This window comes from Rhinatrema bivittatum, chromosome 2, assembly GCF_901001135.1.
Source record: "Rhinatrema bivittatum chromosome 2, aRhiBiv1.1, whole genome shotgun sequence".
NCBI lineage: Eukaryota > Metazoa > Chordata > Amphibia > Gymnophiona > Rhinatrematidae > Rhinatrema > Rhinatrema bivittatum.
Window position 1 is genome coordinate 458,990,165 of NC_042616.1, and position 14,870 is coordinate 459,005,034.

At 44.4% G+C, this 14,870-nt stretch overlaps 1 protein-coding gene across 4 annotated transcripts in view; it reads right to left on the reverse strand.

Annotated features, from left to right (window-relative positions):
• Window positions 1–14,870, reverse strand: part of SLC25A17 (solute carrier family 25 member 17) — a 100,612-nt gene that overhangs the window by 36,925 nt on the left and 48,817 nt on the right. For all 4 annotated transcript variants that reach the window (XM_029590446.1, XM_029590447.1, XM_029590445.1 and 1 more), the window contains one exon: window positions 12,692–12,758. In XM_029590446.1, coding sequence (XP_029446306.1) covers window positions 12,692–12,758 — 67 coding nt within the window. The remainder of the gene's footprint in view (window positions 1–12,691; window positions 12,759–14,870) is intronic.

The following is a 14,870-nucleotide window of genomic DNA, read 5'->3' on the forward strand; positions in this document are numbered from 1 at the left end:
GCAGTAGAACATCCACGCACAGCACCTAACCCAATATGTGCGTATTTTTTATTTTATCTCACTATTAAAAGAAAGATTCAGTTTTAAAATTATACTTGTTATTAAATATGATACAGGTATAAAAGGACAAGATCTATCACATTCACTAAATAGTATTTATCACAAAATTATGTAACCGAACCTTTATGGCACCTGTTTAGATTATATGGTTCTATACACTTATTCAACATTAATTTATGTGCCTTACTGTAAACCGTTGTGATGGTACTTAACGACGGTATAGAAAAGCTCTTAAATAAATAAATAAATAAAATATCCAGCTCGATAGAGTCCTCTTCATCACTGACAGGCCAGGGGCGTTCAGACTGAAAGACACAAAGAGCTGAGAAGACCTGTTGGGAGAATGTGTCCTTTGTTTATAGTACTCTAAAGGTCTCTTATACTCTAAGGTGTGGAGGAGATGTTCTCTATCATTGCTGTGTGGCTTTGGGAAGAAGGTCAGCAAGGTAATGGTTTGGTTGAAGTGAAAAGGCAATACCACTTTGAGTAAGAAGGAGGGGTGGGTTCATAAAGTAAATCTGTTGTGAAAAAATTGTAAATATGGCGAGTAATTAACAAGTGCTTGAAGTTCACCGACCCTCCTGGCAGAAGTCAGGGCGACCAGGAATACTATTTATTTATTTATTTATTTATTTAAGGTCTCTTTTATACCGACATCCGTTGACACATCGCATCGGTTTACAAAAAACAAAAACTTTTGGGCGGAGCCCTTACATATAACAGCGGAAAAAGATTAACTTTTGGGCGGAGCCCTTACATATAACCAATAGAGTACATTAAACAGGGGGGTGAAAACTAGATATAAAATATAACTCAATATGAGTAAACCAACTATATACACAGATAAGCGAGTTCAAAGTACAAAATCAGCAGGCAAATTCTTAGTCATAAATCGAAAAGGCATTCATACTACCTTCCAGGTCAGGGACTTCATGTGATTACTGTCCATCAATTCAAATGATGGGAGCATTAGTTGTTCCAGTACTAAGTTAAGATCCCAAAGGACCACTGGCAGTCTCAGTCTCAAGATCTCTTTCATGAAACGGGAAATCAGGGGATGGTTCAATATTGGAAGTCCATTTTGTGGGTGATGATATGCTGCAATAGCACTCACATGAACCCTGACAGAGGCTGTTGCCAAGCCAGACTGGTAGAGCGTGTGAAGGTACTCTAACAAGGTCTCTGGTGAGGAGAATGGATTTATTTCCTTTGCCAGACACCAATTCGAATAACCTTACCATTTCTCTCTTGTAGAAGACTTTCATGACTGTATATGGATTTCTTCAACCCGTGCCAACAAGTGCAGATGCTTCAATACTGTCCTTTCAATCTCCATGTTGTGAGATGATGTGAAGAATGAATGGGGGTGCAGTAGTGTTCCTCCCTCCTGCATTAGCAGATTCTCCCTGTCTCCCAACGAGGAGCTATGGATAGATGAACCAGATAGGTCTACCAAGGTTGTCTCGACTTCGCTGGAGCCATGAGTATCAGGTCCGTGACATCCTCGATGCATTTTTGTATAGTCCTGGATATGAGAAGAATTGGAGGGTAAGCATAATTGAAGACCCCCTGACCACGTGATGAATTGCAAATCTTTCTTGGCTGGGATATATGGAATAGAACACCTGAACCTTTCTGTTGTGTTCCGTGTTGAAAAGATCCATGTGGGGGAGACCCCATGTCTCGAAGAGGCTGTCCACCATGCCTTGATATAGTCCATTTGTGCGGTTGGAACACCCTGCTTAGATGGTCTGCTGTGAGGTTGGCTACTCCCGGAAGCTAAGTCGCTTGCAGGGAGATGGCGTATGTCTGTGCCCATTTGAGTATCCGGCTCACCTCCTTGCAAAGAGGCCAGGAATTTGACCCTCCTTCCTTGTTTATGTAAAACATGTCTACTTGACTGTCCATGTGGATCATGGCACACTTCCCTGCAACTTGGTTTTAGAAAGTCAGAAGGGCGTTTTGAATCACTCTTAGCTCCAGCAGATTTATTTGACAATTGGCCTCTAACAGGGACCACAGTCCTTGCGTTTTTAGTAGGCCCAAGTGAGCCCCCCAGCCCGTCATTGAGGCATCTGGTCAGAACTATCTGATGCATTGGGCTGTGGAAGAGCACGCCCACAGAGAGGTTGTGTGGGAGTAGCCACCATGTTATGTCTCTGTGCGTGGCACTCGTTAACTAAGTAATCCCCATTGCAGGCGCCTCATATGGAGTCTGGTATATGGTACCACATAGATTGCCACCGCCATTTGGCCCAGAAGGGATAAAACTTGGCTGGCAGAGGGGAGAGTCATTCTCTGTAGTTGCAATGCCAACGATTGAATGGTTTTCACTCTGTCCTCTGGGAGATAAGCTCTGCCTGCAACTGAGTTGATTTTTGCTCCAATAAATTGCAGAAGCTGTGTGGGCTGGAGGTGTGATTTCTCGTAGTTTATTAGGAAGCCTAGATTCTCTAGACCACGTATCATCTGTGTCAAGTGCTCCCATAGAGAATTCACTTCTGAGGCTACCAGGAGTCAATCGTCCAGATAAGGAAATAGTTGGATTCCTCCTTGCCGGAGGTGGGCCACTGCTACCGCCAAATACTTGGTAAAGACTCTTGGGGTGGAAGATAGACCAAAGGGGAGCACCCTGTATTGGTAATGACGTCCATTGACCTGAAAACATAGGTAATACCATGAGGAACGGTGCATCAAAATGTGAGATTATGCATCCTTCAGATCTATCGAACATATCCAATTGTTGGGTTGAAGGAAGGGTAGAATCGACTTCAGGGAGGTCATCTTGAACTTTTCCCTTAAAATGAATTTGTTGAGGGCTCTTAAATCCAGGATTGGGCAGAGACCCCCTGATTTCTTCGGTATGAGGAAATAATGGGAATAAAACCCCAAATTGCGTTTGCAAACAGGCACCAGTTGAATTGCTTGCTGCTGTAGAGGAGAGGACACTTCTTCTTGTAGAAGTGGTGTCTGGGCAAGGTGCTGAAGTGGTGGGGTCTTTTTGAATTTTAAATGATAGCCTTCACGAATGATGTTTAAAACCCAACGGTCTGATGTGATTGCCTTCCAAGAATCGTAAAATTGGGCTATCCGGCTTCCCATACACAGCGGTGGCAGTGGCTTGGCTATCCTTGAAATCTCTGTGGCGGCTTCTGAGTGGTAGCTGATGGTTGTCTCTGTTGGTGCTGTGCTCTAAATCTATTTCTGGGGGGCACTGGCTGTGCTTGTGGCCTGGATTTTGAAAAGATCTGTGTCCAGTAAGGGGTAAATGGCCAATACGGATGTCATTGGTAGTTGAGTCTTCGGTAACTAGAGTAATCCCTCTTGGACAGAGATGAAGAAGCCAGGGATTGAACTGCTACATTCTGTTCCTTTAGCTGCAAGATTGCCTCTCTCAGCTTCTCTTCGAAAAGATTATCTCCTTTGCATGGAAGATCGGCTAACTTTTCGTGAACATCCTCAAGGATGGCGCTTGCTCTCAAGCAGGCCCATCCTGCATGCTTCTATAACCACTGCTGATGTACCGGCCAGTCTTGAATGCTTCATACACTGTCCATAGGAGGTGACATAAGCCTTCCCTCCAGGACTCCGAAAGGAGAAGGAAGTGCTCTATCCCCGGACTCACTCCGAAGGAGGTGTTTGAGCAATTGCAAACACTCAGAGATATTGAGTGATGTAGAACTAGTGTTGGATTTCTGCATTCAACATGGTCACCTGGAAGGCTTTCCTCCTTAACTAGTCTAGGTAGCTGTTATCCTTTCCGGGGGAGTGATAGAATGTAGAGTGCATTTCTTCACCTTCTTCATGGCAAACTCTACCACAATGAAGGCATGTGGCAACTGTACTGCACTAAAATATGGTGATTTCCTCATTCGAAACTTCATATCTATTTTCCTGGAAGTCCCAAGAAAGGAGATCATCAGGTTTTTTCCATGACTGCATGGGAAGGGAGTGCTGTAGGCTCAGATGGGATCTCGAAAATTTTCAGGATGCCGAGGACCTCTGCTCAAGGGTCTAGTACCCTCTTTGTTTCCACCCTGAGTGGAGACTGTACCTTCTCTATAAAGTTAGAGTACAAGAGGTCCTCGGGTGGCGAAGATGGCTCTTGGGCTTCCTGTGTGTGTTGGGGGAGGGGGGGGGAAATCGGATGGATTGCCCGTGGAAGATCCCGGTGAAGACGGCGGGGAGTCAGATGGTTCTGAGCTTGACTGTGGCGATATCGATGGACAAGATCCTCCTTGTCCCTGAAAATCCTGCGGTTGAGGAGGAGCCCTCATGCGAGGATAATTCCAGCGATGAGGGACTCAGAAGTGGATGCTCTTCATTCCCTGATTCCAGAGATGTGAAGAGATTGTTAAGAATGTCCGAAATCTGGGACACTGCCTGGGAGGCCAGGCCACCCCTGCAGTGGTTTGTTACCCTGTCACTACGGTATGGGAATGCTGTTGCTTGTTGTGGTCAGACTTTGTTCTTTTGGCCCTTGTTGGTACCGCAGCCAAGCGGATGCTTGATGAGACCCCTCGCTCATAATGCGTTGCTGGCTCCACTGTGTTACACACCTTGCGCCTCTTTAACAAAGGTTTTTGAAGCTGAGGTGCATCTTGCTTCCTTCGTGAAATGGAGGAAAGATCTGAGTACACTCTCCTTGAGGCTACAGAGGAGCCTCCTGATGAAGGAGAGTCCGGGGGTATTCCTACATCAGAGAACCCCTTGTCACGCAGTTCTTGTGCAGTTAATACACATTGGGATCTAGTCCTGGTTTTTTCATCAATGCAGCCTTAAATGGTGCAGGCCTGCTTCGTTCGGGGTCCCCTTATGGCGCTGGGTCTGACGCATATGTCCTCTGTGCCATGTACACTGCAGCTTCTAATGAGGAATCATGGGGCCGCGCCAATTCCTGGTGAGCGGGGCAGTGTGTTGAAGCATGCTTGGACGCACGGGCGCTTGGGATTGGTGGACTAAGATGCCCGTGCCGGATCTCCATATCATAGAGCGTCGGTCCTGTGTTGTTGTAGGGCATTCCTTGCCGCATTTGCACCTGGGTTGCGATTCGTGGGCAGCGGCCCGGCTGACGGTGCCTCTCCCACCACCTGATAGTTTGTGAGGCGCAGAAAGCGAAGGGGTTTTGGAACCGTTCGCTTCTTACTTTGAGGTCCCAAGGAGGAAGATCTTTTCTCTTTCGCTGGTCTATGTATGTTCGGAATCAGGGAAGAGTGTGAGGAGTGGCGCTCCGAAATCGGAGTGCAGGACCTGGCTTCATCTTCTCTCAGATGAGCAATCATCTGTATGCATTATCTCTGGGCCCTGGGCAACATCAAACTACAGACCTAACAGTTGAACTAGTCATGCTCAGGGCCTAGGCAAATACAGAAGAAGAAGTTATGTCCATCAGTGACGGACATAACTTTACCGAACTAGCAATATTTGAAACCAGGCAGTTTGGGTGCCAAACTAGCACTGAAAAGTGCTGTTTTCTTTTTTCTTCTTTTTTTTTTTTAAGAACTCTGATGAGAAGGAGAGAGAGAAAGATCTCCATGTGAGACTGGCAGCATGGAAAAAACAGACTGAGACGAAGGAATTGATTCATGTGGGAAGACACGCACAGCCACAGCTCTGTAAAACGCTGAGAGAAGCTCCTCCTAGAGGCCGCCAGAGGACATCTCAGACAGCATGGCTAATTCAGCCCTGCTATCCACGGGAAACTCGGGGTTTCAATTTGATTTGGCTTTTCCATTTCATCCTCAGGTAAAGATGATAGCGAGATCTGGGTTATTTAAATTGAAGAAATTTTGAAGATTAAAATAGGTTCTGGATAAATGATGTTAGATTGGTTATCCAGTTCTTCGTGCTGACGAAAACTGATTATTGCAATGCACTATATATCTCGGTTGGCCAGGTTATCAGCTGAGAACCATGGAAATGATATTGAATGTGAAAGCAATATTGGTTTCTAGTTGCCTTCATAGGGCTATATATCCCCTGTATTACAACATCTTCACTGGCTCCTGGTAGAGCTCAGGATAAAGTTTAAAATCTTGTTGTTAGTTTTTTGTATGTTGTAGGAGGGAAACCCTATTCATTTGAAAACTCTGCTTGAGTGATTTCACCCATCCTGCTCCTTGTGATTTGCAGGTTTACAGCTCTTTTAACAAAACCCATTTTCAAAGCTGTGTGTCTAAAGGAGACTAGTAACAAAGTCTTTTCTAGAATAGCCCGTTTTGTGGAATAAGCTTCCTTTGAACCTACATCGGCTGCAGGATTATAAGCTTTTTCGGAAAATGTTAAAATCATTGCTTCGAAAAGCATTTTCAGCCCCATGTGTGGATAATGATGTTTTCAAATTCATATATTGTCATTGTTATATATTGTTTGTCTGTGTTTTCTCTCAAATCTACCCAGAATAGATGTTCTGGAAATTAGGCAAAATATACATTTTTGTAAATAAAATAAAAATAAAGTATATGCTAATTTTATACATGGAATTCCTTTGAAAATTAATAATGTGAATATTGCATAAGATAATGGAGGTGCTGCAGAAGGACAAAATGGTTTTAGAAAGCAAATACCATAATTCAGCCAGTAAAAGTAGCACTGGCTATTAACAGCAGCATGGGAATTTTGGGGTCATGGTGAAATATAGGACAAATGTTTTCAAAATCTTTTGGAGAATCTTGATTAAAGAGGAGGTTGTGCCTCAAGTAATTTTCCTATTTTTTTTTCTCCAGAATTACTCCCATTATCATCACATTCAATCACGTCAAGTACAATAAAACATAAAAAAAATAAATCAGTCAACAAGATATATGCAACCCAGACCACTTGCTGAGTTACTAATAGATCTTGGAACAGACTAGTGCAGTTAGAGGAATAGTTAAGGGAATATCTATTCATGGACAGCCCTCTCACTGGCAGAGCTGTAATGGATACCCTTGTGGAAAGATTTTTATAGCAGAGTTCTGTAATAGGTTCTGGTGGCAGTATTATTTGGAAGTCAGAGTGAGAGGCTGTATTTTTCCTAAGTTGGATTTGGGCCTACCAGGCCTCAGAAACCCTCCAAGACCCTTACAGGACAGGCCAAACAGCTCCACTGCTGTATTCTCCCCCAAGCGGTAGAGAGTGGCTGCTCTGGGACTATTTTGGAATTTTGAACATTTATTTACAGGAGCCCTGCTGGAGGCCTGGATCTTTTCGAGGCCAAGGACTGGGGAACCCTGAACTGAAGATGCCCAGTGTTTAGGGAAGATCTGTCAAACAAAAGGTGGTGACTCGCTGCAGAGAATTTTATGATTATCTAAGTTGAGGAAAGAAGATTTGTTTTTCCAGCATCTGGGAGGAAGTGTTTTTTTTGCCCCTCTTCCTGGCCATCAAGGGGACTGGTAAACCTTGCAATCCGCCAAGGATTCCTACCACCTGGGATCCCTCCAGAAGATTAATCTACTAACTATAAGTAAAAGGTCCACATTAAAGGGAGAACACCTATCCGGCATCAACCCAAAGTTCAGAGGGATAGAAACATTGAATTCTGTGCCAGGATAGGATTTTGTGCTATCGGGAAGGGTTTTCAGTCCAGTCAAGGGGTCCATTCCCAAAGGGACCACTGCACAATCTAATCCAGAAGTGTAGATGGATCCCTGGCTTAATAAAGACTAATGCACAGATAAAGGAGCTGTAATTGGAAAAAGTGCAACAGAGACTGTGGTGTGTGATTTGCCATATCTAACTGTGCCATTCAACAAAACTATCAGTAAACATTTATTTTGGATAATGCCTATGTGATCAGAGTGTAGTTTGTTTGGCACACAACGCACAGCTCACAGTGCAATGAGTAAAAATCAGCTAAACACGCCAGCCTCCCCGTACTGGGACTGGAGAGGACTCCTTTCCACCCCTAGTACAAAGAACCTACACTTTGGGATGGGAAGAGAAGAAAAAGCTAGCCAGCGTCCCTGTCCCAAAGAACTTATAAATAACTTTGTACCTGACTCGTACACTAAGGAAGGGTTACATGTAATACTAACAATAATCTAAATAATAAAATAAAATTATAATCATAAAGCAATAATAAATATAAATCATTAAATCAATAATTTTAAACCAATTCTCAAATCAGAAAAAACCCTATACAAAACTCAAAATAAATCAATTAAATATGGAACAGTAGTCAAAAGCTTGGATAAATAGCTACGCTTTCAGGTGGTTCCTGAAACCAAAAATGTCATCAATGGATCTATGTTCAACTGGAAGGGAGTGCCACGGTTTTGGAGCCATAACAGAATGCACTTGAGACCTGTGCCTAATTTGACCTCTTGAATACTTGGAACTAAGAGGTCAAGCTGGCAAGAATGTAGAGACTTTGTCGGAATATACTTAAAGATATTCTTACCAAACTAACATGGAGTCTATTCATGAAGGATTTTAACAGCATTATCAGTTTAAACTGTATGTGAAACTGAATGAAGACAGTGTAGTTCACGAAGCATATGAATAATATGGGCACTCATTTTAAGCCTATCAACCTACCTGCTGTGCTCTAAATAAAGTCAATATGTGACTTTTTTCGTAGCCCCAGAAAAACTAACTTACAGTAATCTAGTCTAGAGAGTACTAAGGCTTGAACAATCACGCTTAAAATTTGACATGAATGGTTGCTATGTGATACCACTTGGGGATAGAGTCACTCCTTTTATCTTATTTATTTGTTTTAACTTATCATAATTGTGAATGTTTGGTTGTAAACTACATAGGAATGTTAATATGCAATATATAAGAGCTTTAAATTAATATATTTGAAGCTGAAATCTCCCACAGGTAAAGGAGAAATGCAGTCTTACCTGATAAATTTCCTCTCTTTGAATCCTGCTACACCAGTCCAGATATCTGGTTCTCTCCACCTATTGCCTGATGGAGACAGAGGACACATCTTTTTCCATGACATTACCACCAGTAGTTACCATGGTGCAGCTCCAGCAAAAAGCCAGTATTCTTATGTCAAAACCATGGAAGAAAAAGCTAACACATTAAAACTTAAATAACATGTACATAATTTGAAACACTTAAAGGATCCTCCAAATAAATGATGTTTTCAAACTTTTCTTGGATAAATGAAGAAAAGGAAAAGAAGTGAAAAGTAAACCTCTGCTTCCTTCAATCTCTGTAAACCAAGGTACAAAGTACCTCATGAGAGCCTCTTAAAGAAATTTTAAAAAGTCATGGGATATTGTGGACTGAGAAATGGTTAAAAGATAGAAAACAGAAAGTAGAGCTAAATGGTCTTCTCACTGGAGAAAGGTGAATACTGGAGTGCCCTAGGAACCTGTACTGGGACCACTGCTTTTTAGCATATTTATAAATGCTCTCTCTTCTCTAAGGGGCGGATTTTCAGAGCCCTGCTCGCGTAAATCCGCCCAAAACCGGGCGGATTTACGCGAGCAGGGCCCTGCGCGCCGGGAAGCCTATTTTACATAGGCCTCCCGGCGCGCGCAGAGCCCCGGGACTCGCGTAAGTCCCGGGGTTCTCCGAGGGGGGCGTGTCGGGGGGCGAGCCGGGTGTCGCGGCGTTTCGGGGGCGTGTCGGCAGCGTTTTGGGGGCGGGTACGGGGGCATGGCTATGGCCCGGGGCGGTCCGGGGGCGTGGCCGCGCCCTCCATACCCGCCCCCAGGTCGCGGCCCGGCGCGCAGGAGGCCCGCTCGCGCGCGGGGATTTACGCCTCCCTCTGGGAGGCGTAAATCCCCCGACAAAGGTAAGGGGGGGTTTTAGACAGGGCCGGGTGGGTGGGTTAGGTAGGGGAAGGGAGGGGAAGGTGAGGGGAGGGCAAAGGAAAGTTCCCTCCGAGGCCGCTCCGATTTCGGAGCGGCCTTGGAGGGAACGGGGGTAGGCTGCGCGGCTCGGCGCGCGCCGGCTATACAAAATCCATAGCCTTGCGCGCGCCGATCCAGGTTTCTAGCAGATACGCGCGGCTCCGCGCGTATCTACTAAAATCCAGCGTACTTTTGTTTGCGCCTGGAGCGCAAACAAAAGTAGGCTATTCGCGCGCCTTTTAAAATCCGCCCCTAAGTCAACAAGTGAGGTGAGCAAAGCCTGCTGCTGAGTCAAAATTATTCAACATTGTTAAAATCACAAGAGAACTGTGAGAAACTCAAGTGAGTCTTGCAAGGCTGGGCAACCAAATGGCAGATAACATTTAATGTGGGCAAGTACAAAGTGATGCAAATTATAGCTACACTACACAAAAGTTCCACATTGGGAGTCACTACTCATGAAAAGGATCTAGGCATTAGCGTGGATAATATGTTGAAATCCTCTGTACAGTGTGTGTGGAGTGGCCAAGAAAGCAAATAGAATGCTAGGAATTATTAGGAAAGGACTGGAGAATAAAACAGAGAATATCATAATGCCTCTGTATCTCTCCATTGTGTGACCTCATCTTGAGTATTGTGTGCAGTTTTGATCACAACACTGCAAGAAAGATACAGCGGAATTAGAAAAAGTACAGAGAAGGGTGAGTAAAATGATAAAGGGGATGGAACGATTTCCCTAAGAAGAAAGGCTAAAGAGGTTAGGACTCTTCAGCTTGGAGAAGACACGGCTGAGGGTAGATATGATAGAGATCTATAAAATAATGAGTGGAGTGGAACGGGTAAACACAAATTGGTTATTTATGCTTCGAAACACCACTTCGCCAGCTTTTGGGGAGATCTGCTCTACTGGGGGGTTGAGAGTTTTTCATGTTTTGTGAGAAGATAGAAATGTGTGTGTGTGTGTGGTGGGGGGGGGGGTGCGCCTTCTTTCTGTGGGGAAGGTATGAATGGATGACAGAGTCTGTGTGGTTGTTGGTTGTGTGTGTGGTTGTTGTGTGTGTGGTTGTTGGTTGTGTGTGTGGTTGTTGTGTGTGTGGTTGGTGTGTGTGTGTGTGTGTGTGTGTGTGTGGTTGGTGTGTGTGTGTGTGTGTGTGTGTGTGTGTGTGTGTGTGTGTGTGTGTGTGTGTGTGTGTGTGTGTGTGTGTTGGCCAAGAAGACCAGAGGATTTTTTCATTTTCAAAACTGCCTCAAACTAAGGGAGAACCTGGGCTGGGGGGCTCTCTCTTTGCATATTGTTAATTATGCTGCAAATATTTTAGGAGCCTCCTGGTTCTAATGTCTAATGTAGTTCTATCTACGCTAAATGTTGATGGCCTACACTCTCCTGTTAAATGAACTAAACTTCTTACTGAACTGCACAGGCGCGGGGTGCCTATTGCTTTTCTTCATGAAACTCACTTGGATGAGCACGAGCACTCTAAGAATCAGCGAAGCTGGGTCGGTCAATGCTTTTTCTCTTCTTATAGCTTACGCGAACGGGGTGTAGCTATTTTGATTAATAAAAATGTCGCTTTTACGAAGGAAAAAGTGCTCTCTGACCCTGATGGCTGTTTCATCATAGTGGCCAGGGATCTCCAAGGGCAAAAAGTGATGTTTTTAAATGTATACGCTCCTAATGTTTCTTCTCACAATTCTTCCTCTATGCTGGTGGCCAAAGCTTCTGTGTGGGAAGCGTATGCTGTTCTTGTGGGGGGCGATTAAAGGGTTAGCAAATCAACCACATTGAAGTTAACTGTAAGCCGCCCAAAATTCCCAAGCTGACCTGGGGGTGGTCCTTCTATCCCAAGAACTGCAGTTGTTGGATTCTTGGCGAGTGCTGCACCTAGCAGATCACGAGTATACTTTTTTTTTTCACATGTGCACAATATATATTTCTGCTTGATTATATTCTTATTCCAGAGTCCTTTATTTTAGCAAACTTTTTGTTGAGCAACATTTTTGATGTGCCATTCTCTGATCAGGCTATGGAAGTCCTAAACTTCTCCTCCAGGCTAGGTAAAGGCCAAAGACTGGGAGTCAAGCTCCTGCTGCTCCAGACAAGTATGTCCTTCCATCTTCTGGAGACAAAATACTGGCTTTGTGCTGGAGCTGCAGCTTGGTAACTACTAGTGATGATGTCACAGAGGTGTCTGTCTCCATCTGCTAGTAGGGGAGATAACCAGCACATCTGGACTGGTGTAGCTGGATGATAAGGAAGGCATATATTTTGGTGAATTGGTTAGAGCAGGGGTGGGCAAGTCCGGTCCTTGAGGGCTGCAAACCAGTCGGGTTTTCTGGATACCCCTAATGAATATGCATGAAATAGATTTGCTTACAACTGAGGCAGTGTGTATGGAGGTCTCTCTCATGCATATTCATTAAGGTTATCCTGAAAACCCGATTGGTTTGCAGCCCTAGAGGACCGGAATTGCCCACCCCTGGGTTAGAGTATGACAGGTCCTCTTCTGAATGCCAAATATCTTTGTATGGTTCATTCCAATTTTTGTTGTTTTATAATGTCTGCTTTTATGACCATTGCTATTTAGCATTTTTACAATATTTGCCCTATCAAGCGGCCACATTTATTTTGAATGAAACAAGACCTTAAGACACTAAAAGTAAGGGGTTTAGAATAGAAGGGGTACTCTGTATTCCCACCAAGTACAAAGATGGGCACGAGCTGACAGCATGTATCTTACATGGAACATATACATTGTCTCTTCATGGTTCACAGAAAGATATCATGGGAGAAGTACCACTCTATTGAGGTGTTTAAGGATAAGACTGATACTTACAGTCCTTCTTCTTTAATAATCTCAATCAGCACAGCCAGCGTTGACTTGGATTTCCGCTTGTTATCCACTAGAATCAAAATAAGTACAAATTCAGAAACACTATACCCGGAAAGAGTCCTCATTATAGAACAATTAACATGAAAAAAAACAAAAACAAACTGTAAACAGCCTACTGCCCAAGTTTCTCTCTCCTCCCCTAATTTCAGATAAGGCCATGCTCCCCCTATCCCAGAGTCCTTGCAAGGGTCAAAAGCAAGTCCCGGGGTCTGCAGACCCGCCCCCACCCCCTTTGCTAATACTATTAAGCAGCGGTTCTCAACTGGTGTGTCGCCAAGCACACGCAGACATATCGCCACACTTCCCAGTCCCCCGCTGACGCAGCTGCTCCCCCTGCCCCAGCGAAATAGGAATTCATCCTCCACCTGGGCTTAAAATGCTGATAGCCCGGGTGGAACGCGGGAGGAGAGCTGGAGTCAGCGTCGCGAGCATGGTCTCTTCTTCTCGCCCTCCCCCGCGGCCTGGAAGAGGAAGTGGTATGCAGCGGCCACGCTCGCGGGAAGAAGAGTCCATGCTAGTGCATGCCGCATCGGCCCGAAGAAGAGCAGAGTGGCGCGGAGCAAAAGAGGGAAGATGGGAGTCCTTTCTTGAGACCGCGAGGGCTGGAAGTGGAAGAGGTTGCTGTTGTCACTAAGGCAGGAAATGGAGGAGGCTGTGTGTGTGTGTGTGTGTGTGTGTGTGTGTGTGTGTAAGAGAAAGAGCGAGCATGTATGTAAGGGAGAGATTGAGAGATTGTATGTGTAAGTGTGTGATTGAAAACCTATTTGTGTGAAAGAGAATGTGTGTGTGTGTGATTGACAGCCTGTGTGTGAGAGAGTTAACATGAATGTAAGTGTATGATTGAGAATCTGTATATGTAAGTGAGAGAGATCATATGTATGATTAACAGCCTGTATGTATAAGTAAAAGAGAGAGAGCACATGCGTGTCTGTGTGATTGAGAGCCGGTGTAGGTGACAGAGCATGGGAGTATGTGACTGAGAACATATGTGTAAGTGTGTGAATGAGAGTCTGTGTGAGTGAGAGATAGCATGTATATAAGTGTGTGACTGAAAGCCTGTGTTTGTGTAAGTGTGAAAAAGCAGACAGCATATGTGTAAACATGTGATTAAGAACCTATATAAGGGGCTAATGCAATAATCTTTGCGGAAAGCGGGCACTGACTTTTCAGAGCGCCATGCAATATGCAAATTAGGGGGTCGCGCAAGGAAGGAGGCGCTAGGTTCGCTTGCGCAACCTTAGCGCCTCCTTGCTAATGCGACCTGCCACGGCTGCCGGTTATGAAGACCGACGCTGGTAAACTCGGCCTCTATTTTCATAACCAGCCTGTCGGCGGCCATTTTCATTACTGGCAGATGGCCGGTTATGAAAACCGAGGCAGTTTACCAGCGTCAGTCTTCATAACTCGGTGGTCTGCCGAGTTATTTTATTTTATTTTACTTTCAATGCGTTCAGCTATTAACGCCTGCTCTAGGCAGGCGTTAATATCTGAGCGATAAATGTGCGTCTGAGACACACATTTATCTTTTTGCATTTGGAGTGAATGAGTAATAGCCTCAATCACATGCATTTGCATGTGATGAGCGCTAACTCATTCACTCCGTGTCGGACGCGAGTTAAATAGGCGCAATCCCCCTATTGCATTAGCAGGTGGATTAGCGCCTATTTAACCCATGTCTGACAGCGGACAATACAGTGCGCTCGGATGAGCGCACTGTATTGCATCGGCCCCTAAATGAGAGAGAAAAAGCATGTGTATATGTGCATGATTGAGAGAGAGAGCATGTGTATATGTGCATGATTGAGAGAGAGAGCATGTGTATATGTGTGTGATTGAGAGAGAGAGCATGTGTATATGTGTGTGATTGAGAGCCGGTGTGAGAGAGAGCGCTGGTATGTGACAGAGAGGAGAAAATTGCAAGCAAACCATCCCTCCTTCTGCTAATTCAGAACAATCTCAGGGCACCTGGATATCAAACGTTCCCAGGTATGCAGAGCAAAAAATGGTTTTGTATCCTTATTATTCCTCATTACTGGGTTTTTGCGTCTGCTATTTTGAAATATTTTATTGGTATCTAGACATTTTTTATATGAGTTTTTAATTATAGGATATTCCATTCATC